The sequence below is a fragment of the Gadus morhua genome, chromosome 11 (assembly GCF_902167405.1).
Source record: "Gadus morhua chromosome 11, gadMor3.0, whole genome shotgun sequence".
Lineage (NCBI taxonomy): Eukaryota > Metazoa > Chordata > Actinopteri > Gadiformes > Gadidae > Gadus > Gadus morhua.
This window is the reverse complement of record NC_044058.1, coordinates 1484482-1510686: the sequence shown is the minus strand read 5'-3', so window position 1 is coordinate 1510686 and position 26205 is coordinate 1484482. Positions and strand designations below refer to the sequence as shown.

At 46.4% G+C, this 26205-nt stretch overlaps 1 protein-coding gene across 2 annotated transcripts in view; it reads right to left on the bottom strand.

Annotated features, from left to right (window-relative positions):
- plekhg4b (pleckstrin homology domain containing, family G (with RhoGef domain) member 4B) overlaps positions 1–26205 on the bottom strand; it is a 59958-nt gene that overhangs the window by 2253 nt on the left and 31500 nt on the right. For both annotated transcript variants that reach the window (XM_030371181.1, XM_030371182.1), the window contains exons 6-21: positions 25932–26025; positions 25565–25651; positions 24397–24513; positions 23896–23994; positions 23208–23350; positions 22855–22993; positions 22582–22704; positions 21459–21623; positions 20169–21184; positions 18629–18878; positions 6331–6420; positions 5879–6103; positions 5389–5559; positions 5088–5265; positions 4800–4916; positions 4249–4530 (exon numbers count right to left, since the gene is read on the bottom strand). In XM_030371181.1, coding sequence (XP_030227041.1) covers positions 4249–4530; positions 4800–4916; positions 5088–5265; positions 5389–5559; positions 5879–6103; positions 6331–6420; positions 18629–18878; positions 20169–21184; positions 21459–21623; positions 22582–22704; positions 22855–22993; positions 23208–23350; positions 23896–23994; positions 24397–24513; positions 25565–25651; positions 25932–26025 — 3296 coding nt within the window. The remainder of the gene's footprint in view (positions 1–4248; positions 4531–4799; positions 4917–5087; positions 5266–5388; positions 5560–5878; positions 6104–6330; positions 6421–18628; positions 18879–20168; positions 21185–21458; positions 21624–22581; positions 22705–22854; positions 22994–23207; positions 23351–23895; positions 23995–24396; positions 24514–25564; positions 25652–25931; positions 26026–26205) is intronic.

Below are 26205 nucleotides of genomic sequence, written 5' to 3'. Positions count from 1 at the left end.
TGCTTCCTAACTGTTGTATAATGAGCGTATACATAACTGCTATGACGCCCGATCATTTTGTGCATCACTCCGCGCCACACAAGTGGAAACCGGTACAACCGTTCTCTCGGAGGGACGCTGAAGTGTGTTGCATAGCGACCGTCGTGCATTTTGAAGGCAGCCAGGAGGGACTACTTTTTGGTAGTCTTTAATAAAACGGCTACTATGACTTTTTTGGTTTCTTTTTAAATGTAGTGTGTCTATGACTTTCGTTTCGCCATAACAGTAACCGTTGTATAAAAGCAATAGATCACTTCAGTCAGTGGCATGTGCTCATTATACCACTGTGAAGGGGGTCGCCGGCCCTCCGCTGCGCGTCGGGGCCGGACAACGCCCCTTAACAGTGGTATAATGAGCACATACCACAGCCTGGCGTGATCTATTGCTTAAGTGGAGGCTTCTCCAGTGAGGAGATGGAGGAAGATCCTAAATGCCCTTATATATGACTACTTTAATGCCTTTGTATATGTAATGTTCGTTTCCCTGGGTAAAGGGACATTAGCACCCCCTACCGCCTATTGACAATTACTGCTGGAGGACGTTCCTCCCTCAGCCTCCATTGACTCCCATTCATTTCCCCGGCAGTGTTGGCGGCCGTTGAATAACATGGAGTTCAATGGGAGAGAGGAGGAAATTCCTCCTCTGAGTGGGTGTGACTAGCTAAGGGATCTGAATCGCGCCAATGTCTATTCACGAATAGGCTGGAGCCCTGGCTGTGCTGCGCTATGAACCAATAAACAGGAGCCCTGGCTGTGGAGCAGCCCGGAGGGAGGGGTTATCCCCTTGATTCTAGGCTACGAGAACCAATGAACCCGCTCAGTCGTATGCCTCATTTCCACTGAGCGGTGCGCTACTGTTCGTTGCGGTACATTGCGGCTCTGTTCGCTTATATTGGCATTTCCACCGAGCGGTGCGGTTCGGTTCACATATATTGGCGTTTCCACCGCCAAAAGGTCCCGAAATAAACCTGCTGAGCATACCTATTTTTCGACACTCTGCTTGGTAACTCTGTTGGGCTACCAAGCCGTCTGAAAGGGTGACAAAAACGTGGAGCTACACACGCCGTTATTCTGATATCACTTAAAAAATATATCCCGTTTGGTATGGCCAGGTCACTGATATCAGGCATGGTTGAGAAGGAATTGGGGGGAAAGGAACTTTGGCTTTGACTCCCTGAAGGACATGAACCGCGACATGGAGGAGAAGGGGATTGTTGCCCGCGATTGTCTCCTGCCGGAAACCCGCTGCCCGGCGCCGTAAGGCACCAACGCCGCGAGGCACCACCGCTGCGAGGCACCACCGCCACGAGGCGACGCGACCACAACGCACCACCGCCACGAGGCACGCTGCCGTTTCCGAGGCGGTGGTGCCTTGTCAGCGGGCAGCGGGGATCCGGGCCATGACTGTGTTGACAATCATATGAGACACATTGCTACATTAATGGGGAACACAAACAATTTATTCCAGCACCTGCCACAGAGACATGCTGTGGAATGGCAGGTGTGTGCAGCACAAACAGATGCAGAAGCCAGCTCAAGACTCAAAGCGCCTTCCACAGAAGCAGGTAACCTTGGCAGTCATTTCTCATGACCAGAAAGTGCCGCAGTGGCAGCGATCAAAGATGATATCATCCATCCCAAAAGGTGGTCCCTATTTATATAGCAGGACAATGGGTTGATTGGTGTTCAGCTTTGAGCCTGGGATGACAACCCAGTGTTTCCCATACATAGCCCTATGTGTGGCGCAGCGCCACAGATTCAATAGCGAGCGCCACAAATTGATTCTGCTTCTTTTTTTCTTTCTTTTTTGCGATTTTTAAATATAAATATCGTTCCGTTCATTCATCTCCTCATAGCACTCTTTCTCCCTGACATTCTCGTTCACACACGCATACGCACACACAGAGGGTACACTTATAAACAGCAGATTCGCCCGCTCCTCCTCTCAACGTTTTGGCACAGGAAAGACGGTTGGCGCCCGTTTTACCAAAGTTTAATATGATATACTGTTCTGGCACAGTAACAACTGGCCAAAATCCCCGTCAGGATTATTTGTCTCTCTCGGAATAGGGAATAGTGGAGCTTGACCATGTCTGGAGCTAGGGTTTCGTATCTTGGAAAACAGAAGTGAGGTTGAGCAGTGCAATTTGTAGGCAACGTGATGTGGGTCGCCCGGTTTCTTCCAGACCCTCTTCAGGATCTGTATTGCAGTTTCTGGAGTGATTGGTTCAGAAGGCCAGGACAGCAATGCAGCGTTCCAACCTTGAGGAGGTGGATGCTCTAATGAGCACGGTGCAGCCTCAGCCCGGTGGTGAAGGCCGAGGCTGGGGACATTCCGGAGATGGCAGACGGGGGTTCTTGATGTGGTTCTCGATGGTCAGAGAGGTATCAAACTGTATACCCAGGTTTGATAACATGAAAATGGCGATAGGGAAGGCAGTGGTTTTGGTGTTACCATGGTAACATGATGATGTTGATAGGGACAGCAGTGGTTGTGGGTGAAGGGCGTGGTGTACCAAGGTACATGATGATGGTGATAGGATGGCAGTGGTTGTGAGCGAAGAGCGTGGTGTTACCATGGTAACATGATGATGGAGATAGGGATGGCAGTGGTTGTGAGTGAAGGGTGTGGTGTTACTATGGTAACATGATGATGGAGATAGGGATGGCAGTGGTTGTGAGTGAAGGCTTTGGTGTTATCATGGGTTGTTTAGGAGTGCCGACCAGGAGGATTTCTCTTTTGCTGCTGTCCAATAGGAGAGAGTTGTCTGTCATCCAAGCTTTGGTCTCCTGAGGCATTGAGGTGGGTGGAGGCAGCGGGTAGGTTGGGGGTGGCTTCTGGGTATCACCCCGAGTAGGTGTGGGGCGATGATATGGCCCACCGACTGGAGGAAGAGAATGGGACCAAGGACTGAGATTTCAGGGAGAGCACCCGTGAGCTGGTGGGCTCAAGACCCACAGTCACCTATAGTGACAACGACAACTCGCACAGTTAGGTAGGACTGGAGCCATGTAAGAGCGGTGCTTGTGGGGCCAACGGAGCCCTGAAGGCGATGGAGGAGAGTGAGGTCGACCGTGCTGAAGGCAGCTCTTAAACCCAGGAGGATCTGGAGGAACCAGTGTGGGCAGCCATCAGGAGGCCGTTGTCACCATGAATAGTCGCAGTGCTGTGTCCTGGGACCTGATGGAAAAGCCTTTCCATCAGGTCTTTCATTGAACATTGCAGATGTTTGCACCTATTGGCTGTCCATCGTGTTATCTCACGTCCAAAGAACGAAATAGAGAACCTGAATATAGTAGCTGAAGGATCAAATAATAATTAGAGCTGTCAGTTAAACGCGTTATTAACGACGTTAACGCAAACCAAATTTAACGGCGTTAAATTTTTTATCGCGCGATTAACGCAATTATTTTATTAAAAAAAAAAAAAAAAAAATTTTTTTTTTTTTTTCTTTGGCTCAAAACAAAGAAGCAGTAGCCTGACTGCTATGTCCAAATGACATTTGTTCAAAGCAGTCGTTTAATTGCACTCGTCCTGTTTTGATCAGTGTATATGCCAATGTTGTTATCAATAAAAAATCATTTGCACAAGGCAAGCCGATGCACTTCACCATGTTGATAAGAGAATTAAAATGAGAAGAATTATGGGACAAAAAAATCAAGGGATATTTAGCATAGAAAAATAATTTGCGATTAATTGCGATTAATTAGAGTTAACTATGACATTAATGCGATTAATCACGATTAAATATTTTAATCGCTTGACAGCTCTAATAATAATCAAGCCGAAGAGGCTCCGTTATCAGCACAGTGTGACTGTGGGAGTGTATGTGGATGATGGCTGGTGTAAGCAACCCGAGCAGGGCTGGTGAGGCTGCACATCTGTTGGGAATGGACTGATCCATGAGCACAGGCTTAACCAGCCACCACCACACACACTCAGGAAGAGGACTCCTGCATGGCAACATGGAGCACCAGGCCATTTATCATTATCAGCAAACCTAACAATAAACCGGCTTCAACACCACCACCATGCCGCCTGTGTCTGGAGGAGCCCAGTAAAGCCAACTAGATGAGTGTGGAAGCTAACGAGTTACGAAAATCAGCTTTGCTACAATCAATTTGTAGATGTCATTTTTAACCTAAACCCTGTGTAGCCCCCCTGTCCTCCGAGGGGCGTTACATGTGGATCCCGAAGCGGGTCACTCACTCATAGAGGAATGCAGGCCTGCGTCCTGCTCCTGCTCGTCCTCCTCGATGCAGTCGTAGGGCCACCAGCCGAACAAGGGCACGCTGCCCTGGGGGTAGGGGTAGGGCTGGGGGGGGTGGGCAGGCGAGGAGTACAGGTGGAGGTTTAGGGAGCCCAGCAGGGAGGAGGAGGACTGGCTGCTGGAGGAGGAGGTGCTGCTGTTGGAGATGGTGGAGTGGGGCCTCTTGAAGGAGAAGGAGTGGTCGAAGGATGACACCGCGATGGACGCCCGCGTTCTACATTCTGTGGTTGAAGAGAGAGAGAGAGAGAGAGAGAGAGAGAGAGAGAGAGAGAGAGAGAGAGAGAGAGAGAGAGAGAGAGAGAGAGAGAGAGAGAGAGAGAGAGAGAGAGAGAGAGAGAGAGTAGTTGTTTTCTTTTGTATTTTCACTATTTATTCACTACTATATTAATAATGTACTAGTTTCATAGAACACATAATACAAAGAAATGTGACTGAGAGAGTGAAACAGAGGAAAAAAGTAGATTAATATACAGTACAAAACCAAGTGTACCTGATCCCTTCATGATATAGTCAATCGCTCTGTCGCTGATGGCCGCATCGCTGGGCTTGATGTCCATGAAAGGCTTGCTGCCAATGCCCATAGACACCATCTCCTTCATGCGTAGCTCTGCAATTTGAATCAATCCTTCTTTAGATGCACATGGCTCGACAAAGGATGTCATATTAGTCATTACACCGATTTATATTACTATGATAGCTGGCGATACATTGTTAATCATCTGCGTTATGGAGTTAGAAAAGCAGTGGTGAAGGACATTGATTGGACTTTAGTTCTAACCCCGGTTTCTGAGCGCCTGCCTCCATAGGATCTTGCCGATGATGGCGGTCCACACGGCCTTGACCTCCAGCGAGCTGGCCTGGAGGACGTACGTGTCCTGGGACTTCCTCCTGCGGAACCAGATCTCGAAGCGCAGGCCGCGGTCGCCCACACTCTCCGTCAGGCCGATCTCCGCTGTCTGAGCACCACCAAACAAACATCAAACGGACCTTAACACACTTGAACAGGTCGGAGGTAGATCCAGAAAAACATAGAACCTTTGTTCCTGTTTAATACGCTTTGAAATCAGGCAGAATGTGACCTTGAAGGACTGTTTGTAGATGTAGAGGTCGTATCCGCCCTCGATCTTCCTGGTCTTGCTGAAAAGGATAAGGTCCTCAAACAAGAAGACATGGCGGAGGTATTTCCTGCGTCCGCACCAGACAATGAACTCATCCTGGCACCGGAGCTGGCCCTGCTCCTTCAGGTTCACCTGCACAGGAAGCCGGGTCACCCACATGCGTCATACTAAACAATGGCTGTATGCTGCTGGGATCCTGACCTGTACTGAAGGGTTTGATTGACAGGAGAAAAGTCTACAACTCTGCATTATTAAGTACCCAACCGAAAACACGTTTACAGGCATTAACGCCAAACAAATGTAAATGTTCAACATAATGTTACATTAAATAAGATCATATCAGATAAGCATGTTTTATGTTCATTTATCATATTAGAATCTGTATTTTTTGTGTAAATTATCTTTTGCTTTTTTTGATATATTAATAAAAAGGAAATGCATTGAGGCCTACGTCGCAGCCCTGGATGGCGTCCATAGCCAAGAGGTCGTTGCCATGGCGGAGCTGGAACTTGACCATCTCCTCGGCGGTGCGCAGATCGCTGAGCTCCTGCTCCTCAGACGGGCTGCACTCCTTGATCAGGTCCTTGAGCAGCAGGGCGTACTTGCTCATCCTCTGGATGGGCTTCAGCAGGTAGGAGGCCAGGTCCATCTTGTCCCCAAGTTCCAGCTGCTTGTTCTGGGAGAGGTCAGTAGGATGTTATCGTTGAAGGAGGGGATCAGGGTATTGACAGGTTTACCAACTTTACCATACAATCAAAGGAGGCCATTGTAATTGGAAATGAATTGCAAAAATGTTATGATGAGCACAAGATATTAAATGCAAAATGTATGACATTATTGTGATGAAAGAGGTCTCAGAGGTCCAACATTGACTTTTGGATATTCCCCTGGTCCAGTACTCACTTTAAAGAAGTAGTTTCCATGGCTGAACAGTAGGGTGTCTGACTGGGGCTTATTCTTGCTGTATAGGGCATACATTCCAAACTGATCCTCCTGCACAGAAGAAGTAAGAGTGGGTTCAGAAATAGGTACACATAAACACACAAACACACACACATTTGAGAATGCTGTACCATTTACACTGAGATAAATGCGTTAAAGTCACCTGTTCTATGCTGGTGACATGCTGTCATCAATTTGAGACATTTGGACAATTTACAATGTGGCATGGCATGTAAGTTCAGTGGTAATTAACACGGCTGGAACTGGAGCGAGGGCTAGTGAAGCCATGCTTTACACTGAAATGATCTGGAGCAGGACTAGTGAAGCGATGAAGATCTTAGAACTAGTGAAGCCATGCTTGAGATGATCTGAGGGGTAGAGAAGCCAAGCTTTACACTGAGATGATCTGAGGACTAGTGAAGCCATGCTTTACACTGAGATGATCTGAGGACTAGTGAAGCCATGCTTTACACTGAGATGATCTGAGGACTAGTGAAGCCATGCTTTACACTGAGATGGTCTGGATGGAGCAGGACTAGTGAAGCCATGAGGATCTGAGGACTAGTGAAGCCATGCTTTACACTGAGATTATATGGGCCCGGTTTCCCGAAACCTTCTAAAAGCCTTCTTAACGCTACGTCATTCGTAACCTCTACTTTAAGTTCAATCTTAACATCTTGCGTGTTTCCCGAAACGTTCTTTGCTACGAATCTCTTACGTACGTCGTTCGTTGGTAAGATTGGTCTGAAGCGCTCGTAGAACCTTCTTAGCTCTACCATAGTGATGGTTCAGCTTCTGACGCTAGTCGCCGCCACTGTACCTTAAGAAATCCCCGTTGCGCATCGAACTGCCACATTGGCAGTGTTGTGTTTCAACAATGGTTTTAAGTCATTCATGAAGAAAATAATTACTGGAAACACACAAGCAAAAAATAAAAACATAGACATGCAGGATAGCAGTGTTACGAGAGTAGCGTATATGTGTGTTTGCGAGAATGGTAGTGCGTGTGTGAGTGACGTCAGCAGCAAGAAAGGTGTAACAGCAGGATAGACCCGCCCGGTTTCCCGATAACGTCCAACCTGGTCTAGGAATCTGTGAATAATATAGGCTATACACACAATATGGGAATGGGAGCGTTTCTCAAACTTTTTTCTGCTCTACAGAACGAAACGAGAGAGCGAGAGAGAGAGAGAGCGAGAGAGAGAGAGAGAGAGAGAGAGAGAGAGAGAGAGAACTTCAGCAGGGGTGTGTGCAGATAGTATGCTACAGTGCACCCTATTTATGTATATGTCAAAACCACAAGTGCAAAAAAGGGTCAATGCTTTGTATTATGGATACTCCAAGTTTTGCAGCAGATCATATTTATATATGTATATTTATTTATTTATTTCGTATCTTCGAGGAGGTCTGGTGGTCTCCGTATATAATAAATAAATAAATAAATATATATTCACGGATCAGCAGTGTCATTAACTTGCATTGGCGCAAAATCCGTGGCCACATCATGGAAATTCCTGTTTCCTGTGAGATCAGGTTGCCTACGTTTAGACTTATCAGTTATTTACCTCTATAGGCGTGGTTCTCGAACGGTCTCTTAGGAGTCTTCTTAGGAAACACTCCTTACGTCGTTCGTAAATGGCGCTGTCCAGAAAGAACGTGCTGAAATCGATTGCTCAGAGATCGAGTTTCCATTTCATGCGCATGACATCGTTCTAAAAAGTATTGCAGTCTTTGCGAATTAAACAGTGACCGATTACCTCCTAGTAGGCCTAAACATTTATTTAACCATGGGCGAACATAGCATAGCCTACACTGATTAAAAAAAATACATAGAAAATATAGAAAACAGCCAACCTGGTCTCACAGGAATCCGTGTTATGACTACGGACGCTTAACTCGAAATCCGTAGCCACATCACGGAAACACGCCGATTTCCGTGATGTGGCCACGGAATTCGCTCCAATGCAAGTTAATGACACTGATGTTCCGTGGCTCACACACGGATCCCCGTTTCAACGAGCGAGTCGACCACAGGGATTAATTCAAAACCCGTGGTGGTCTCACTGAAACACTTAAATTGTCCTTGATGTGTCCACGGAAGTTGCTCCAATGCAAGTAAATGACACTGATATTCCGTGGCACACACACACAGATTCCCGTTTCAATCTGTGTGTGTGCCAAAGTTGACCACGGCGGGGGCTTGACTCAAAATCCGTGCTGGTCTGACGGAATCACTTAAATTGTCCGTGATGTGGCTACGGAATTGGCTCCAATGCAAGTAAATGTCACTGTTATTCCGTGGCTCACACACGGATCCCCGTTTCAACGAGCGAGTCGACCACGGGCGCTTAACTCACAGTCCGTGGTGGTCTCACGGAATCACTTAAATTGTCCGTGATGTGGCTACGGAATTGGCTCCAATGCAAGTAAATGTCACTGTTATTCCGTGGCTCACACACGGATCCCCGTTTCAACGAGCGAGTCGACCACGGGTGCTTAACTCACAGTCCGTGTTGGTCTCACGGAATCACTTAAATCGTCCGTGATGTGGCCACGGAATTTGCTCCAATGCATGTAAATGACACTGTTATTCCGTGGCTCACACACGGATCCCCGTTTCAACGAGCGAGTCGACCACGGGCGCTTAACTCACAGTCCGTGGTGGTCTCACGGAATCACTTAAATGGTCCGTGATGTGGCTACGGAATTGACTCCAATGCAAGTAAATGACAATGTTATTCCGTGGCTCACACACGGATCCCCGTTTCAACGAGCGAGTTGACCACGGGCGCTTGACTCACAGTCCGTGTTGGTCTCACGGAATCACTTAAATCGTCCGTGATGTGGCCACGGAATTTGCCCCAATGCAAGTAAATGACCAACCCGGTATCACGCAATTGCGTGCTCCTGCGCACGAACGTTAATCTATTGAGGCGTGTTCCCGAGCACGATAGTCCGACTTTTTGCGTGTTACACAAAACGAAATGTAAACCAATGCATTCTGAATAGGAGTGTTCTAAGACAATTAACGTGCTCCACAAAACGGTACGAGAGAGAGAGAAAGAGAGAGCGGGAGGGACAGAGAGAGAGAGAGAGAGAGAGAGAGAGAGAGAGAGAGAGGCTTCAGAAAGGGTGTGCGCAGATAGTACAGTGCACCCTAGTTATGTTTATGCCAAAACCTATATATATAATTAGGCTGTGGAAATTGCAATAAGTTAAGAACACAACTTCGCACGTTGAGCACACAGCCGTGTGACTCGTTTATTTTGTAAAAAAGAAAACCGGAAAACAAAGCGTGCTGAAGGTAAACAAATCCAGCATGGTCTGTGACGTCATGAGACGCAAGTACTCCTTAGGGACCGCGATCCCTGAACCACCAAGAACGTAAATGACATGCAGTAAACAACAACACAATTGAAAGAACAACACATAACGAAATACTGTAGGTGAATTATGTTACGGTCACTACAAGGCTATAATTATATTATTTAGTGTGTAATGAGACAATCGATAGCCAAATTGTCGAAGATGCCCGAGAATCTTCGGGGATATCAGCATGGGAAATCGGCGAATCAGACCCATGACGGGGGGGGGGGGGGGGTGGGGGGGGGGGGGGGACACACGTTAGTTGAGGGGGGGGGACACGTTTGTTGAGGGGGGGGGAGACACATTTGTTGGGGGGTCAACTGAGAACCCCAATTCCCAGAATCCCCCGCGGCTCCGGAACACGGCGTAGCTTATATTAATCTTTATTATCTGAATGGGAAATGCAATATTTTAGGACAGATACACCATTAAACGCGTTTCTAATGACTTTTCTAGCGAGAAATGTACATTTTCCTTACATAATCTTCAGTCAGTGAATGTGTATGATCTTTATCAATCTTTATTATCTGAATGGGAAATGCAATATTTTAGGACAGATACACCATTAAACGCGTTTCTAATGACTTTTCTAGCGAGAAATGTACATTTTCCTTACATAATCTTCAGTCAGTGAATGTGTATGATCTTTATTAATCTTTATTATCTGAATGGGAAATGCAATATTTTAGGACCGATTCACCGTTAAACGTGTTTCTAATAACATTTCTAGCGAGAAATATACTTTTTACTTGCATAATCTTCAGTCAGTGATTGTGTCTGATCTTTAGTTTTATAGTTATTAGGATTTGATCGGCTTGCTCGCATGTTTCAACGACGTCAGGTTGCTTTCGCTAAACTAGCAGCTCACGTGCATCCTGCGTTTGTGTTATTAAACTGTTACTTTATGTAACTTTTAATGATATCATCTTGTTAGAAACACGTATATCTGAGAGCCAACCCAGTCGCCAAAAGCATACGTTGACAGTGTACTTTTCGAGAACACTGGATTAGGTCGCATTTCAACATAAAATAGCGTGTTATACAGACACACACACGCACGCACACGCACAGACACACACACACACAAGCACACACAAGCACACACACGCACGCACAGACACACAGACAGACACACACACACACACACACACACGCACACACGCACACGGTGCATTTCGCTGCTAAAACAACAACAAAAAAATATTCCCTCAAATATTATTACTTTCAAAACGTTGGCCAAAATGGCCAATAATATCATTTTTTATTTGGGATGCTTCTAGGACATTTTGGGTGGATTTTGAACGGTATGTGGGGGGCACGTTTTTTGCAGGACGTGGCAACCCTGCGCTGTTGCCCGAGATCTGGATCCACCCCGGCGTGGGGCCGTCTCCTTTTGACCTTTTGACCCCAGACTTCTGGGGGAATAGCTGAATCAATTCATTAGTCAATCAGAAGCATGTAAATATCTTCCCGGTGGCGTAAGAGGACGAACAAGGTGTCCTTCATCATCTACGCTTCCAGGAGATTGCAACGGTGCCACACATGAGCATATTCGAACATGTTTAATGGTAGTAATTAGCTGTCGAAATTGGAGGCCTTAATCAATACTGAGCAGCTATTGATTTGCTTCCCGATAAAGATTTGTCACAAATGACATGTTATTTAGCATCTACACGTTGAGCTGAGTCCAATGACACCAAGAACGACACTCTAGCTAATGGTAACATGTGTTTTACATGGTACACCAAGGTCTAGGACATGATCTCGGTGTAGCAAGAGGCCGAGTTTGATCTCATTGGACTCAGCTTAACGTGTAGATGCTAATTAACATGTAATTTGTCAAAAATCTCCATCGGGAAGCAAATCTATAGCTGGTCATTATTGATAAAGGCCTCCAAAATCGACAGCTAATTACTACCCCGAAACATATTCAAATATGATCATGTGTGGCACTGTTGCAATCGTCTCGAAACGTAGATGTCAAAGGACACCTTGTTTGCTCTGTTGCACCACCGGGAAGATATTTTCATACTTCTAATGGATTGATTCATATTTTAAGGTTCTCGGAGTGAGACTTTAAGTGGCCGCAGCAGAAGTGTTGAGACGAAAGATGATATCAAGAGATTTATAGAATATTCCCATTCACATTATGATTCTTCGTCGTAACATCCGACCAAACATCCTTTACATTCACAGAGCGAAGATTATGAAAGTCCAGGCTCAGCAAGTGCTCCATCTCGTTGCACCTGCACCCAGCGGCTCGCTTGCAAGATTTTGGCCTGAAGTTCTTCCCAGACCAACACCCTAGCCATCCAACATGCATATCTGAGAATCAGGCCTCTCTTTAATAATGACAAAAAGTTATGAGAGAAACACACATTAACTTTTTGCTATCTCATAAGCGGCGTGGTGCTGGCTCCTTTTGACCTTTTGACCCCCGACTTCAAAAACGTGGCCACAGGCCAGCTGTGTCTACACACCTTTAGCCACAAATGTACACCTCCCGGTCGGACCCCGAGGGCAGGAAGGGGGGGCCTGCCCTCGGGGTCTGACCGGGCCAAGTCTCGGGCAGGAAGGGCCCCCCCTTCCTGCCCTCGGGGTCCGACCGGGCCAAGTTTCGGTGCGGAGGTCCCAGTTAGGCCCTAGAATAAGGTATTAAAATTTCAGGGCGGTAGGACCTTCCTATCTCAAAAACTGTTTTTCCACCACATTCTGAACCATTAGGTCTTGCAGGCTTCACTTCTGAGGGGCTTTGTCCAAATGACACTCCATTTGAGAAAACTTTTTTTCTCTAAGGGCTAGAACTCCAAATCTCGGATATGTCGTACACGGGGCCCCGGGAAATGTGTGTAAACATTTTAGCATCCCTAGCTATCTCGAAAAGGTCGGCAAAGGGGCGTGACCTCCAACAGTACAGTAAATGTACATAAGACAGAGGTTAGTTTCTAGTCCCCATTTTTTGTGGGATGGAGGTGTACATTTGTGGCTAAAGGTGTGTAGACACAGCTGGCCTGTGGCCACGTTTTTGAAGTCGGGGGTCAAAAGGTCAAAAGGAGCCGGCACCACGCCGCTTATGAGATAACAAAAAGTTAATGTGTGTTTCTCTCATAACTTTTTGTCATTATTAAAGAGAGGCCTGATTCTCAGATATGCATGTTGGATGGCTAGGGTGTTGGTCTGGGAAGAACTTCAGGCCAAAATCTTGCAAGCGAGCCGCTGGGTGCAGGTGCAACGAGATGGAGCACTTGCTGAGCCTGGACTTTCATAATCTTCGCTCTGTGAATGTAAAGGATGTTTGGTCGGATGTTACGACGAAGAATCATAATGTGAATGGGAATATTCTATAAATCTCTTGATATCATCTTTCGTCTCAACACTTCTGCTGCAGCCACTTAAAGTCTCACTCCGAGAACCTTAAAATATGAATCAATCCATTAGAAGTATGAAAATATCTTCCCGGTGGTGCAACAGAGCAAACAAGGTGTCCTTTGACATCTACGTTTCGAGACGATTGCAACAGTGCCACACATGATCAAATTTGAATATGTTTCGGGGTAGTAATTAGCTGTCGATTTTGGAGGCCTTTATCAATAATGACCAGCTATAGATTTGCTTCCCGATGGAGATTTTTGACAAATTACATGTTAATTAGCATCTACACGTTAAGCTGAGTCCAATGAGATCAAGCTCGGCCTCTTGCTACACCGATATCATGTCCTAGACCTAGGTGTACCATGTAAAACACATGTTACCATTAGCTAGAGTGTCGTTCTTGGTGTCATTGGACTCAGCTCAACGTGTAGATGCTAAATAACATGTCATTTGTGACAAATCTTTATCGGGAAGCAAATCAATAGCTGCTCAGTATTGATTAAGGCCTCCAATTTCGACAGCTAATTACTACCATTAAACATGTTCGAATATGCTCATGTGTGGCACTGTTGCAATCTCCTGGAAGCGTAGATGTTGAAGGACACCTTGTTCGTCCTCTTACGCCACCGGGAAGATATTTACATGCTTCTGATTGACTAATGAATTGATTCAGCTATCCCCCCAGAAGTCTGGGGTCAAAAGGTCAAAAGGAGACGGCACCACGCCGGGGAGGATCCAGATCTCGGGCAACAGCGCAGGGTTGCCAGGTCCTGCAAAAAACGTGCCCCCCACATACCGTTCAAAATCCACCCAAAATGTCCTAGAAGCATCCCAAATAAAAAATGATATTATTGGCCATTTTGGCCAACGTTTTGAAAGTAATAATATTTGAGGGAATATTTTTTTGTTGTTGTTTTAGCAGCGAAATGCACCGTGTGCGTGTGTGCGTGTGTGTGTGTGTGTGTGTGTGTGTGTCTGTCTGTGTGTCTGTGCGTGCGTGTGTGTGCTTGTGTGTGCTTGTGTGTGTGTGTGTCTGTGCGTGTGTGTGTGTGTCTGTATAACACGCTATTTTATGTTGAAATGCGACGTAATCCAGTGTTCACGAAAAGTACACTGTCAACGTATGCTTTTGGCGACTGGGTTGGCTCTCAGATATACGTGTTTCTAACAAGATGATATCATTAAAAGTTACATAAAGTAACAGTTTAATCACACAAACGCAGGAAGCACGTGAGCTGCTAGTTTAGCGAAAGCAACCTGACGTCGTTGAAACATGCGAGCGAGCCGATCAAATCCTAATAACTATAAAACTAAAGATCAGACACAATCACTGACTGAAGATTATGCAAGTAAAAAGTATGTTTCTCGCTAGAAATGTTATTAGAAACACGTTTAACGGTGAATCGGTCCTAAAATATTGCATTTCCCATTCAGATAATAAAGATTAATAAAGATCATACACATTCACTGACTGAAGATTATGTAAGGTAAATGTACATTTCTCGCTAGAAAAGTCATTAGAAACGCGTTTAATGGTGTATCTGTCCTAAAATATTGCATTTCCCATTCAGATAATAAAGATTGATAAAGATCATACACATTCACTGACTGAAGATTATGTAAGGAAAATGTACATTTCTCGCTAGAAAAGTCATTAGAAACGCGTTTAATGGTGTATCTGTCCTAAAATATTGCATTTCCCATTCAGATAATAAAGATTAATATAAGCTACGCCGTGTTCCGGAGCCGCGGGGGATTCTGGGAATTGGGGTTCTCAGTTGACCCCCCTACAAACGTGTCTCCCCCCCCCTCAACAAACGTGTCCCCCCCCCTCAACTAACGTGTCCCCCCCCCCCCCCCCCCTTCATGGGTCTGATTCGCCGATTTCCCATGCTGATATCCCCGAAGATTCTCGGGCATCTTCGACAATTTGGCTATAGATTGTCTCATTACACGCTAAATAATATAATTATAGCCTTGTAGTGACCGTAACATAATTCACCTACAGTATTTCGTTATGTGTTGTTCTTTCAATTGTGTTGTTGTTTACTGCATGTCATTTACGTTCTTGGTGGTTCAGGGATCGCGGTCCCTAAGGAGTACGTGCGTCTCATGACGTCACAGACCATGCTGGATTTGTTTACCTTCAGCACGCTTTGTTTTCCGGTTTTCTTTTTTACAAAATAAACGAGTCACACGGCTGTGTGCTCAACGTGCGAAGTTGTGTTAACTTATTGCAATTTCCACAGCCTAATTATATATATAGGTTTTGGCATAAACATAACTAGGGTGCACTGTACTATCTGCGCACACCCTTTCTGAAGCCTCTCTCTCTCTCTCTCTCTCTCTCTCTCTCTGTCCCTCCCGCTCTCTCTTTCTCTCTCTCTCGTACCGTTTTGTGGAGCACGTTAATTGTCTTAGAACACTCCCATTCAGAATGCATTGGTTTACATTTCGTTTTGTGTAACACGCAAAAAGTCGGACTATCGTGCTCGGGAACACGCTTCAATAGATTAACGTTCGTGCGCAGGAGCACGCAATTGCGTGATACCGGGTTGGTCATTTACTTGCATTGGAGTCAATTCCGTAGCCACATCACGGACAATTTAAGTGATTCCGTGAGACCAACACGGACTGTGAGTTAAGCACCCGTGGTCGACTCGCTCGTTGAAACGGGGATCCGTGTGTGAGCCACGGAATAACAGTGTCATTTACTTGCATTGGAGCCAATTCCGTAGCCACATCACAGACAATTTAAGTGATTCCGTGAGACCACCACGGACTGTGAGTTAAGCGCCGGTGGTCGACTCACTTGTTGAAACAGGGATCCGTGTGTGAGCCACGGAATAACAGTGACATTTACTTGCATTGGAGCCAATTCCGTAGCCACATCACGGACAATTTAAGTGATTCCGTCAGACCAGCACGGATTTTGAGTCAAGCCCCCGCCGTGGTCAACTTTGGCACACACACAGATTGAAACGGGAATCTGTGTGTGTGTGCCACGGAACATCAGTGTCATTAACTTGCATTGGAGCGAATTCCGTGGCCACATCACGGAAATCGGCGTGTTTCCGTGATGTGGCTACGGATTTCGAGTTAAGCGTCCGTAGTCATTACACGGGTTCCTGTGAGACCAGGTTGAAAACAGCGGTGGAGATTGAGGCCGTTCAAATTAGGCTATTGATTTTCTGTTTACAAAGGTGTCTGACTTGTTGATTATTTAGGAAAATAGACATTTTGAAATGAAAGCTACATTTTTTTAAGTTTATTTAGCTTATTATATAATACTGTTTATGCTGAGACTGCTTTAATTTTTGTTACCTGTAGGGGTCTGTGTGCGGGCTTTGCACACCACCCGGCCACTGTGTGTTTGTCAGGTGAAAACTAAATATCAATAAGAAGGAAAGGGAGGTGGTTGAAAAAAGTCTTTCGATCACTAATTACATTCACTTGTTTTTTGGTTATGGTTGATTAGTTTCCCAGTATAATTTCCTTAATTTAGAAGACAGTTTTGTTCATTTTTGATTTGTATAATAAATACAATATTTTTTTTAAGAGACCGGCTTCGAAACTAATTGTAAAAAGACACACCGTATGAAGATATTGCTTCGTTTTAATGTAATAAGTAATAAGCGGGATAATGTATAGAACGTCGCCGGTCATTAGCGAAAATAATACCCTTCAGCGCGAAGCAAGACACCTCTGCTTCGCATCCGGGTCCGGTTCGCCCTGTCGGGGCTTATTTTCCCGATAATGACCGGCGTCCTACAACATTATCCCTTAAATATATCATATAAGTCCATACCAACACAACGGTTGTGCGTGAGAGACATAGAGACGTACGCTTACCACTTTTGTAAATGCCATATATACAGCACATTCGGATTGCACGATAGGAATAGATCTATTCCGAAATCTAATCAGATCAGAAGTGCCCATGTAAACGCAGCTACTGTCAATGTGGCAGTTCCATGCGCAACAGGGATTTCTAAAAGGTACAGTGGCGTCGACTAGCGTCAGGAGCTGAACCATCACTATGGTAGAGCTAAGAAGGTTCTACGAGCACTTCAGACCAACCTTACCAACGAACGACGTACGAAAGAGATTCGTAGCAAAGAACGTTTTGGGAAACACACAAAGAACTTAAAGAAGAGGTTACGAATGACGTAGTTAAGAAGGCTATAAGAAGGTTTTGGGAAACAGTTCACATCCATAACCAATTGAGGCCAAATGAAAAGGCATGTTTGAATTAAGGATGTTCTTTGTTTGGACCGTGGGTTCAGCAAGGCGAGGTCAGCTCGACTCGTTTCCAATCATTTTAAAAACTTGCAACTTCAAGAGAAAATATTGTATTTATTTTACAAATCAAAAATGAACAATACTGTGTTCTAAATTAAGGAAATTATTCTAGGAAACAAATAAACCATTATAAGAAACGAGTGAACGTAATAAGTGGTCGAAAGACTTTTTTCAACCACCACCTATTTCCCTTGGCATTTAGTTTTCACCTGACAAACACACGCTGGCCAGGCGGTGCGCAAAGCCTGCACACAGACCCCTACAGGTAACAAAAAGCAAAGCAGTCTCAGCATAAACAGTATTATATAATAAGCTAAATAAGCTATAAAAAAATTAGTTTTCATTTCAAAATGTCAATTTTTCTATCTATTCTTTTAATCAGTGTAGGCTATGCTATGTTCGCCCATGGTCAAATATATTTTTAGGCCTATTAGAAGGATTTCGAGCAATGTTTTATTCGCAAAGACTGCAATATTTTGCTCATAAAATGGAAACTCGATCTCTGAGCAATCGATTTCAGCATGTTCTTTCTGGACAGCGCCGTTTACGAACAATGTAAGGAGTGTTCCCTAAGAAGACTCCTAAGAGGCCATTCGGGAACCACGCCTGTAGAGGTAAACAACTTTGATAAGTCTAGACGTAGGATTCTTCGTAGCGCGCTAAGAGAGAACGTTATCGGGAAACCGAGCCCTGAGGACTATTGAAGCCACGATGATCTTAGGACTAGTGAAGCCATGCTTTACACTGAGATGATCTGAGGACTAGTGAAGCCATGCTTTACACTGAGATGATCTGAGGACTAGTAAAGCCATGCTTTACACTGAGATGATCTGAGGACTAGTGAAGCCATGCTTTACACTGAGATGATCTGGAGGACTGGTGAAGTCATGCTTTAAACTGAGATGATCTGAGGACTAGTGAAGCCATGTTTAAAACTGAGATGATCTGAGGACTAATGAGGCAATGCCTTACACTGAGATGATCTGAGGACTAGTGAAGCCATGCTCAGAGATCACAACTTTCGTTTAGCATTTTCGGAGAGAAAGTAAACGGCCGTAGATTCACCCCTTGTGAATCACTCAGGCGTCTGTAGAGCAGTATGTCAGTCCTCTGGCTTTAGAAGAGGAGGGGGTCGATGTTTAGGCTGTCAGCGTGTTGCCCATGGATGCAGACTGCTCCGGCTACAAGTGTGTGCCTGCAGGAGGTCAGGAGGACTCACGTGTCGGAGGAAGCAGCTGCTGACGGAAAGGGGCGCATGGCTGCAGGACTCCAGCTCCTTCAGGAAGTACCGGCTGTGGAAGTCGCTCAGCTTCTCCACGTTGCCGAACACCGTGCCGCGCTTTCCCCGCAGGTCCTGGGGCAGGTCGGGCCGCTCCATCTCCGGGAAGTAGTGCTCGATTACGTAGTGGAGTGAGCGCACGTAGTCCTGCTCGGTGGCCATCATCTCGTCCATGATATGCTGGGCCTTGCTGCAGAGGCCATGTGGAGGGAGGGAGGAGAAGATCAGATGCTTTAATGGCCGTTAAGGGATGCTTTGTTACTCATGACTATACTTTTTATCCCAAGGATAACAAGGCTGGGCAGGGATACAGTCTTATTCCTTCTGGTCACTTATCGTCATCATCCTGAAATGTAGATAGTAACAACCAGTTAAGTCAGGGGTGCCCAACCAGTCGATCGCGGTCTACCAGTAGACCGCGACAGATCCCAAGTCAACCGCGAGGGGTGAAGAAAAAAAAAAAAAAAAACCTTTTTCTTTTTTTTAAATAAAATAACATTTGCGCGGGACATATACGCGCGGTAGCGCATGCGCTGTCAACAGCAGTTGAAAGCCGTCAACAGTAGTTACGCACTCCTAAACGTTGGCATGGCTGAGGGGAAACGAGCTAAGACCTACCATTTTCACCCTGAGTGGGAGGAAGATTATTGATTATTGTTGAGAAGGTGCCGTGCGCAGACGGAATGAAACCCCCACTGAAGTCCGTAGGTTCACGATACAACCAACAATTTCTTTAATTTGTCCGTTTGCCATGTGTCTGTCTGGCGGACTCCCTGCTCCCTGCTCCCTGCTACGGCATCAGAGCAGGGAGTCCCCCAGCCGGAGCTCCGGGAGTACAATCCCTTTCTCCTCCATGTTGCCGTTCAATCTGGACTTCAGAGAGTAAAAGTCTAAGTTCCTTTCCTCCAATTCTTCTCAACCATGGCCGATCTAGCCCCAACTACGACTCTTTACTAGTTGTGGAAGTACCAGAGACGCCTATGATTCAGAATATCATCCGGAGGCGCACATAGCTTTTGGCTGTGAAATTAGATATTATATTATATCAATACCTATATATTATATAATATTATATATAATATTATTATTATTAGATATTATTTTATATTAGATAATATAATATCTATGCTGCGGTTCACTCTGACAGCTCATTTGTATGCAATGGGTGGCAGCTCATTTGCATTTAAAGCTACAGACACCAGAAACAGCGCATTCTGAAGGGACTGAAACAGTGGGGAATAGCGGTAGGCGAGATTTTTTTTCCTAAAAGCTATCATCAGCAAACAGCTTCAAAATCATGTTTTCTGGAACTCATATACTATGTTTACTTGTTGGGAAAACATAATAATACGTCAGCTTTAATAAAAAACAGATGGATAGTATATCAATACTGTGTGTAGAATAGATAGAATGATGATCACACACAGAGAAACATTGAATGTCAATGCTCTTATGAAGAGCGGAGGGGATTTTTCCTCACCTGCTCTGCTTCTTCCCGTCCCCTAGTGTCTCGTGTCTGCTGTTTGGCCGTGAGGCAGACGAGGCGGATGAGAGGCCTCGGCCCGGCACCGGGCTGGTCAAGTCCGGCCGCTGCAGCTTCTTCTCGGCAGACACGCTGTTGGTGACCTCCAGGCCGCGGATGTACACGCCTGTGTAGCCGTGCAGGTGGCTGGTGTCGCCGTGGCAGTGGCCGCCCTCCCTGGAGGGGGTCAGCTCATAGCTCAGGGTCTTCTTCATGATCTTCTTCAGCGGCTGCTGCTTGCGGTGTTTGGCCGCCGCTGCCGCCGCCGGGTAAGCCGGCTCCGAGCAGCAAGAGACGGACGAGGAGTCCATGGTGCAGTCACTGTCCGTGTCGTCGAACGGCGACGGGCTGTGGCGCAGCGGGCCCTCCCCCTCGCCGGGGAAGAAGGGGAAGTGGGAGGAGGAGGACAGAGAGCTGCTTGGGCTCTTGGGGAGGGGCCCCGCCGATTGGGGTTCCGGCGAATGGGGCTGCTTGGCGTCCCGGTCGCCCCCCAGAGCCGGCCTGGCCCCGGGGTCAGAGCTAGAGTTGGAGAAGGGGGGTCCTTTGGGGAGAGGCAGGCTTCCCTTCCGCCCGTGCAGACCTGCGGTAGGTTCCTGCTGTGTGTTTCCTGTGGCTTCCAAACCCGAGACATGGACGGCTGCCGGGGGGGACTGGAGAGGTGGAGAGGGGGTGGAGGTCGTGGTGGAGGCCGTGGCGGCGGCGTCGGCGCTCACGGCGTTGGCCAGCGTCTCCTCCAGCTGCTGCTTGGTCTGCTGGCACTGGTGCCACAATGCGTTCCAGCGCTGCAGCTGCCCCGGGCTGTCCAGGGAGAGCACCATCTGGTTGAGGGGGCCAAAGTTTTGTGGAGAGAACTTGCTGGCCTCTGCGTGGTAGTCGCGGAGGATCTGGAGCACGGCGGGCGGCAGGCTCACCCCATGGCTCTCCATGCTGAGCTGGTGTGAGTAATCCTGGCAGTGCTCCATCCACCTGTTAGCCTGTAGGGAGAGGCAGACAGAGAGTTGAACTGTACTGCTCTACTGGACAGCATTGGAACTGCGTGTTGAATAAAGATAGATGTCAGAGCGTTCTGTATTGTATCCTGCCGTTTGTTGGACTTCTACTGGTCCTTATGGTCAAAAGATGTCTTTATTTTCATTTAGCATTTTGTGCAAACGATTTACACTGGACTGGGGACATTCAGATCCGCTCGACTGGGAACACCCCTGACCACGGGGATATGTCTCCTGCGTGCTGGTATGGTAGGCTTACCGAGTCGTAGAACTCGTACAGGGTGGTGAGCGTGTCCAGCTGGGTCTTCCTCCCCTCCACCCGGGTCAGGACCGAGCCCAGGTGCTCCTTAAAGAGGAGGAGAGCCGCCCCGGGGAGACGCCCGGGAGACGCCCTCACCACCGCCAGCCCCAGCCTCTGCTGGTGCTGAGCAACACAGGAGACACAGAGCACCACAGGGACATGAGGACCCACTGGTGTCAGAGCCACACAGGAGACACAGAGACATGAGGACAGACTGGTGTCAGAGCCACACAGGAGACACAGAGCAACACAGGAGACACAGAGACATGAGACAGACTGGGGACATGAGCCCAGCCTAGCTTTATAAACCAAGGCTGGGCTCAACAAGGCCACACATGTGCCTTGTCCGTACTCCAACATGAATGTCTGCCCTAACATATGTGTGAGTTGTCCCATTCAGACGCTACAGCTTCAATTTGGAGAAAACGATAAATCGGTTTTGTTTTACCTTCAATCTGTGTCGAGCTCATACTAGTTTATAACAGTGTCCTTGGTACTATATTCATAGGCTACATTTGTATCTCTTTACTTTGAAACTTTATTCCTGTGAAACTTTATTCCTATTCCTTTACTTTAGTTGAACTATGGATTGTAATCCTGAATCTTCAACTGCAGGGTCTGGCTGTGACCTTTAAAAACACGCCAAGCCTTTAGTCATCTCCTGTATTGGGCGCCTTTGGTTGAAAGGTTTTGGCTGAAGGCTGTAAGAAGAGTAGGTTGTTAATTGTTGCTTAGTTTGAGCTAAAGAGTGAGAAATGCTACATCTGGGTGTCGTCGCCTTAAACGTCGTGACATGACGATCTCCCGCTGGCATAATGAATACGTTGAAGCAGCTTTATTGGCTTTGCATTCGTCCACAAGGAATCCTATTGTTCCCAGACTTGAGTTACGCTTTGGAACTGATCACTCTCCCCCCAATTCTCTCCCCCATTGTCTTCCTTATTCACTACGGCTGGCTGGCTGTGTGTAGTAGTATAATACAGTCTTGCTACTATAAAGTATCACTGCTTATAATATATATGTATATATATAAATATTTATATTTAAATATATATAACCCTAGCATATAATCCACTTTTACCAGAGACTCTGCGAGAAAGTTGTCCAAACTCTGCCTCATCTCCTTGACGGAGGTGAGAGAGAGCATCTGTGAGTCCAGCGGTGCGAGCTGCTTCTCTCCTTCCACGCTGAACCACAGTTTGACCTGCCGAGCAGAAAGCGGAGAATGGGATTCTAGTTCCAATATGGGAATCAATTTGAATCATGTACAACTCATGTGGAAGGCCCGAGTGATGGGAGCTATCTAACACTACAGCTATGTGTCACACGGGTATTCTAAACATGTGAAGCCCACCTGTTGTGTCTGCTCCTCAAACTTGCAGACCTCCAGAAGGTTTTCCAAATGTTTCTGGGAGTCGTTGGAGAGGATCACCAGCTCATGCACCTCCTCGTCTACCTGGTTGTACAGCGCATTCACCATGTCTATAGCATCCCTGGAAACACAGAGGAAGGAAGATTGGAAAATAGAAACCGATGGAAGAAGATGCAGAAAATATGAGCAAAAATTTGGAGCCAGCATTAAGATAAAATAAATCCATATTTTTAGTCATTGTTTTGTCCTTTGGAATCTGAACCTGGTTTACCACCATCACGTTGGTTCTGTTCATCATTATTGGTATCAATTGGAACTCATAATAGTGACAGAACCTGTAGTTGTTGTTCTGGCAGGCCTCCTCCTTCCTGATGCGGGCCAGGACCGTACCCCCTTCAAGGCGCAGGCTGTTGAGCCGCGCGTCGGCCAGGACGCTCTTCATCAGGTGTCTCTGCTGCTCCATCCGTTCAGACACACCCTGGGGCAGCACACACACATTAACACGTATTCCTTCATCTAATGTAACAGTTCATTTAGGAACTAGTCATCAGTAGGAGTTGGTGTCCACAGATAAGAGTGCAAAGTGGGGTTTGAACCGTTTGGCTTGGAGTCATAAACTCTAACCACTAGACTATTGTGCCTCTTCAAAGTAAACAGAGAGAAAGAGAAATCAATAAAACTACGCATCACTCATATCAGCTATTTTGTAAGTTGTAAGTGTGTGTTTAGGAAGTTTAGGAACACATCTCCGCCAGACCCCTGGTCCCTGCAGCCAGAGGACCCAGCCTTGGCCCTTGCACTGACCAGCCAGGGAGCATGCACCGATTGGAGGGTCAGGCGGGGAAACCAGCCAGGGAGCATGCACCGACTAGAGGGTCAGGCGGAGGAACCAGCCAGGGAGCATGCACCGACCAGAGGGTCAGGCGGAGGAACCAGCCAGGGAGCATGCACCGACTAGAGGGTCAGGCGGAGGAACCAGCCAGGGAGCATGCACCGATCAGGGGGTCAGGCGGGGGGGCTGACCTGGGAGGTCTCGGGGCTGATCCAGGTCTTCAGCCTGTCGATGGACTCCTGCAGAGACCGGATGGCCGCGCTGCAGCTCCGGGCGAAGGGCTCGATTTTCTGAGAGAATTCATATTTTGAATATTGATAAATCATTAATGTACCGTAATGTTCAACATTTGTTTTCCCAGCATGAAGTGTTTATGTTCCATATACAGTGCATGGTGTCTAGACGCCCACTGAATTGATATTATGAGATAAAAAGGGAGAGAGGAAATAAAGAGAGTGTGACAGGAAGAGAGAGAGTAAAGAGAGAGAGAGAAAGAGAGAGAGGGGGAATAAGGAGTGAGACAGGAAAAGAGAGAGGGAGACAGAATAAAGACAAAGTGAGATAGAGAGAAGAGACACTTAAGGTAGACCAAGATGCCTGACTGTAACCTCTACATGTATATGATGTAAAAGTATATATCACGTTCTTTACTGATGTTCTTTCATCAGCACTCAGACCCTGAGGTCGCCCACCTGTCTGAAGGTGAGCCAGTGCTTGTGGTCGTAGTGGAAGCTGCCTTCCAGGTCTGCTGTGAGCTGGGTGTTGTCTATGTGCTTCAGCAGGGACTTGAGAGACGTCACCAGCTCGTTCTGTGGCCAAACAAACACAAGCACACCTTAAAACCATACAATGACATGATGTACGGGTCACTTCCTGCTAAGGTGTGTGGTGTGAAGTCACAATGTTTTTGTCACGCAGATACGAGCACACAAGCTGTCTCTTGAGAGCTTGGCGCCTCTTAACATCAAATTTGACAGTACGGGAGCGTATTCAAATATTGGCTTGTACAAGGTGAAAATAAATCAGATTACTTTTGTCTTATTAAGAGTTGAAAGTAATTATTCTCTTACAACTAGTAGGATATATCAATGGTTTGTTAAAATATTCTGCCTTACATTTTCATCATTTAATTTACTCAGATTGTACCTGGCCTGAAAAACGTTGTTCTGAAAGCAGATGATTGAATGCAAGGTTCTACCACAGCACGCTGGCTATAAAAGCATTGGCAGATTTATGGCATGTTGGATACCTGAGCCCTCAAAAGAAAGCATTTAAAGTTTTTCAAATAGTAAAGGTAGCAGATGCTTTTTAAGGATTTGTCAAGTTTCCGTTTTATGCAATGTTACAATTCAGAATGTGCAGAGCAACATTTCAACATGACATATATCCATTGAATTTCTTGGCTGACTCTTTGAAGAAATGTTGGTTGTTTCTCTCACGTTGCATTCTCAATCCTTCCCTCTCTAATCGTCTGATTTCAATTTCCTCGGCAGAGTACTGAGGTTCATAATTTGTACAAGTCTGATGGAATGGGTCCACCAAAACTGGTCAGTGTTGGGACCGGGTCAGACATTCAGAACTGAGGGAGTTGCTGAATTTCTCATACGGCGATCCGTCGGCAGCCTACAGCCCCTTTCTTTGCTCAGAATTCTAACTGACAGTCTCTTAGTCCGGGAGCATGCAGTGGCGTGTACACCGAATTGAGACCTTTTTGTTAGTTTGTGTGCACTGTTGGAGAAAAAACTGTTGGCAATCCTTAGGCGCTAAGTTACGTTGAAGAAAACAAAGACACAGCTATGGATACACACTCGCTCAAGGATGTCTAAAGGCAGGCTGCAGACATTGGGCTGGGATCGTTACCTGTATGTGAAGGTCCCTCTCAGACCGAGCCGCTGCCTCCTTGTCCACCAGGAACAGAACAGAGTCAAGTGCATTTGGTAACAACGCCTGTCAAAGAGAAAAGAGTCTTACCCAAAGGGACTGCAAGCATGAACAAGGTCAACTGTTTATAATGTGGGATTTCAGTTGGGTAAAATGTGGTTGTGCTTCACACCAGTCTAATTCTTAGATCACTCGTATCTAGTATCTCATCATCCTAGCATGATGACACTCGTCTCTCGTAAGATAGCTGCAGCCAATCAGATGGTGTGGTTACAGACCCGTGAGCACTGGTCCCTCATACCGGTCCCTGAGGCCGGTATTCTGTCCCCAACCCCTGGGTCCTTACCTGGAGCTCAGACAGCGAGGACAGCAGAGCAGGGGAGGGCGGCTGCCTCCTGCTGTCTACCAGCACCGTCAGGCCCTGCTCACGTCGCTCCCTCCTAAAACCAGAAAGGCTCACAGTTAACCATGTGTGACCATGACAGACAGCGCTCTAGCAGAACAATAACAAGAGATTTTAAATATACCAACCACCACATAGCCACCACAACATAGGGAATGGACAAAGACTTAAACTGATGTAAGAACATTTTAATAGCAATAGGTGGATGGTAGGTTAT